The 2,426-nt window shown below is 64.8% G+C and overlaps 1 protein-coding gene across 1 annotated transcript; it reads left to right on the top strand.

Moving 5' to 3' along the window:
- Positions 1–1,068: 1,068 nt before the first annotated feature.
- Positions 1,069–2,022, top strand: LOC112124967 (mitogen-activated protein kinase kinase kinase 11-like; the record flags this gene model as incomplete). The annotated part of the gene is made up of 3 exons (XM_024223423.3): positions 1,069–1,249; positions 1,487–1,635; positions 1,847–2,022. Coding segments are annotated over 3 exons (506 nt in total), but the record flags the coding sequence as incomplete, so codon positions are not given.
- Positions 2,023–2,426: the final 404 nt, after the last annotated feature.

The following is a 2,426-nucleotide window of genomic DNA, read 5'->3' as shown; positions in this document are numbered from 1 at the left end:
GGGAGCTGGCGGGGCCGTGCTGGGGGTGTGGCTGTAGCGCTAGGGGGAGCTGGCGGGGCCGTGCTGGGGGTGTGACTGTAGTGCTAGGGGGGAGCTGGCCGGGCCGTGCTGGGGGTGTGGCTGTAGCGCTAGGGGGGAGCTGGCAGGGGCAGCACTGGGGGTGTGACTAGCGCTAGGGGGGAGCTGGCGGGGGCAGCGCTGAGGGTGTGGCTGCAGCGCTGGGGGTATGGCTGTACCACTATGGGGGGAGCTGGCGGGGCCGTGCTGGGGGTGTGGCTATAGCTCGGGGGAGAACTGGCAGGGGGCAGTGATGGGGGCAAATGGCCAGGGGCAGCGCTAGGGGTGTGGCTGCAGCTGGGGGGGAGCTGGCGGGGGCAGCGCTGGGAGTGTGGCTGCAGCGTTGGGGGCGGAGCTGGTGGGGCAGCACTGGGGTGTGGCTGCAGCGTTGGGAGGGGACGGGGGACGGACTGGCGGGGGCAGAAGACAAAGCACTAATTCTCCAGCCAGCCGTGCACAATGGGCCGCTTAGTGCAGCACAGTCCCAGGGAATGTTTCGCTTTCGCCTACGGGTCATGGGGCTACAGAGCCCAGCTGGGCGGAGCTGGACGCCAGGACTCCTGGGTTCTCTCTCCAATTCTGGGAGGCAAGTGCAGGCTAGTGGTTAGAGCAGGGGGGCTGGGAGTTGCGGCTCGTGAGTTCTATCCCCGGCTTTGCTACTGAGACTCTGCACAGAGCTTGCCCAGGTCCCTCCTCCCTGCCTCAGTTTCCCCAGCTGTGAAATGCTCTTGAGCCAGCTTTGCCAAGGAGCAGCTGCCGGTGATCCGTCCCCACTGGCACCTGCCTCAGCATGAACTAGCCCATGAGCCCTGGGAAAGGGGAAGTGATACCAGGCCTCTAATATAAGAGCTTATGTCTCTACAACAACAGGAAACGTGCTGCAAACAGCACATCAGCCATGGCTGGGTGGCCTTGGGGCCTGTCCCCTTTAAGAGGTGTGGGCTCCAATATGTGGGACATGGCACCTTTCCCCTGCAGGGGCACTGACCCCTGTCTCCCTCACCCCCCAAGTCCTGCTGTCCCAGCGCATTGAAGAGGAGGACATGAATGGGAAGACGCTGAAGATCACAGACTTCGGGCTGGCGCGAGAGTGGCACCGCACCACCAAGATGAGCGCAGCTGGCACCTACGCCTGGATGGCACCCGAGGTCATCAAGGCCTCCACCTTCTCCAAGGGCAGCGATGTCTGGAGGTGAGCACTCACAGGCCAGCCAGGATGCCTGGGTTCCATCCCAGCTCTGGGAGGGGAAAGGGGGTCTAGTGGGTTGGAGCCAAGGAGGCAGGATGCCTGGATTCCATCCTAGTACTGTGAGGGGAGGGGGTCTAATGCCCATTTCCCTCTTTCCTGCCCCACCTTGGGTTACCACAGGGATGAGGGATGCTGGGGATGGTCTCCCCTCATCCCTACTAACACTCTCTCCCCTCCCAGCTATGGTGTGCTGCTGTGGGAGCTGCTGACTGGGGAGGTCCCGTACCGCGGCATCGACGGGCTGGCTGTGGCCTACGGCGTCGCCGTCAACAAGCTGACGCTGCCTATCCCCTCCACCTGCCCCCAGCCCTTCGCCCAGCTCATGGCAGGTAAGGGCAGGGAGGGAGTCAGGACTCCTGGGTTCTATCCCAGCTCTGGGAGGGGTGTGGGGCCTAGTGAGTAGAGAGACAGCAGGACCTGTGTCTCACCAGGGCCAGATCCTGCGTGGCTGGGCAGAGTCTGAGCGAGGCAGAGTTTGCCCCACCTCTGCTGGATGAGACAGACCCTGATATGTCCGGTTTCCCCCCCCCCCCCCCCCAGAGTGCTGGGACCAGGACCCCCATGGGCGACCCAGCTTCGACTCCATCCTGGCCCAGCTGACGGCACTGGAGGCCCAGGTGCTGGAGGAGATGCCCCAGGACTCCTTCCACTCCATGCAAGATGACTGGAAGCTGGAGATCCAGGGCATGTTCGATGAGCTCCGAGCCAAGGAAAAGGTACCACTCCCCCATGCCCCCTTCAGCCCAGCCTCCTGCTCCCCACTGAGCCCCCACAGCCTGGCCTCCCCTCAACCCCCACAGTCCAGTCCCCCACTCCCTACTCAGGCCCCACACTTCCCACTGAACCTCTGCAGCCCAGCCCCTGCAGCCCAGTCCCTCCCTCAACCCCTCCACTTTGCACTCAGCCCCCGCAGCCCAGCCCCCCCACTCCCTACTGAGTCCCCCCCACTCCCTACTGAGTCCCCAAAGTCTGCCCCCCCACTCAGCCCCTACAACCCAGCCCCCACTCCCCACTGTGCCCCCGCAGCCAGGCCCCCCCACTCATCCCCCAAAGCCCAGCCCCCCCACCCTACTGAGCCCCCCCCACTGAGCCTCCCCCCCACTTCCCACTCAGCCCCCAC

Source organism: Terrapene carolina, unplaced genomic scaffold (assembly GCF_002925995.2).
Source record: "Terrapene carolina triunguis isolate 2854851 unplaced genomic scaffold, T_m_triunguis-2.0 Scaffold29146, whole genome shotgun sequence".
Taxonomy (NCBI): Eukaryota; Metazoa; Chordata; order Testudines; family Emydidae; genus Terrapene; species Terrapene triunguis.
The sequence above is the reverse complement of the archived record's forward strand: the minus strand, read 5'-3'. Positions and strand labels throughout refer to the sequence as shown.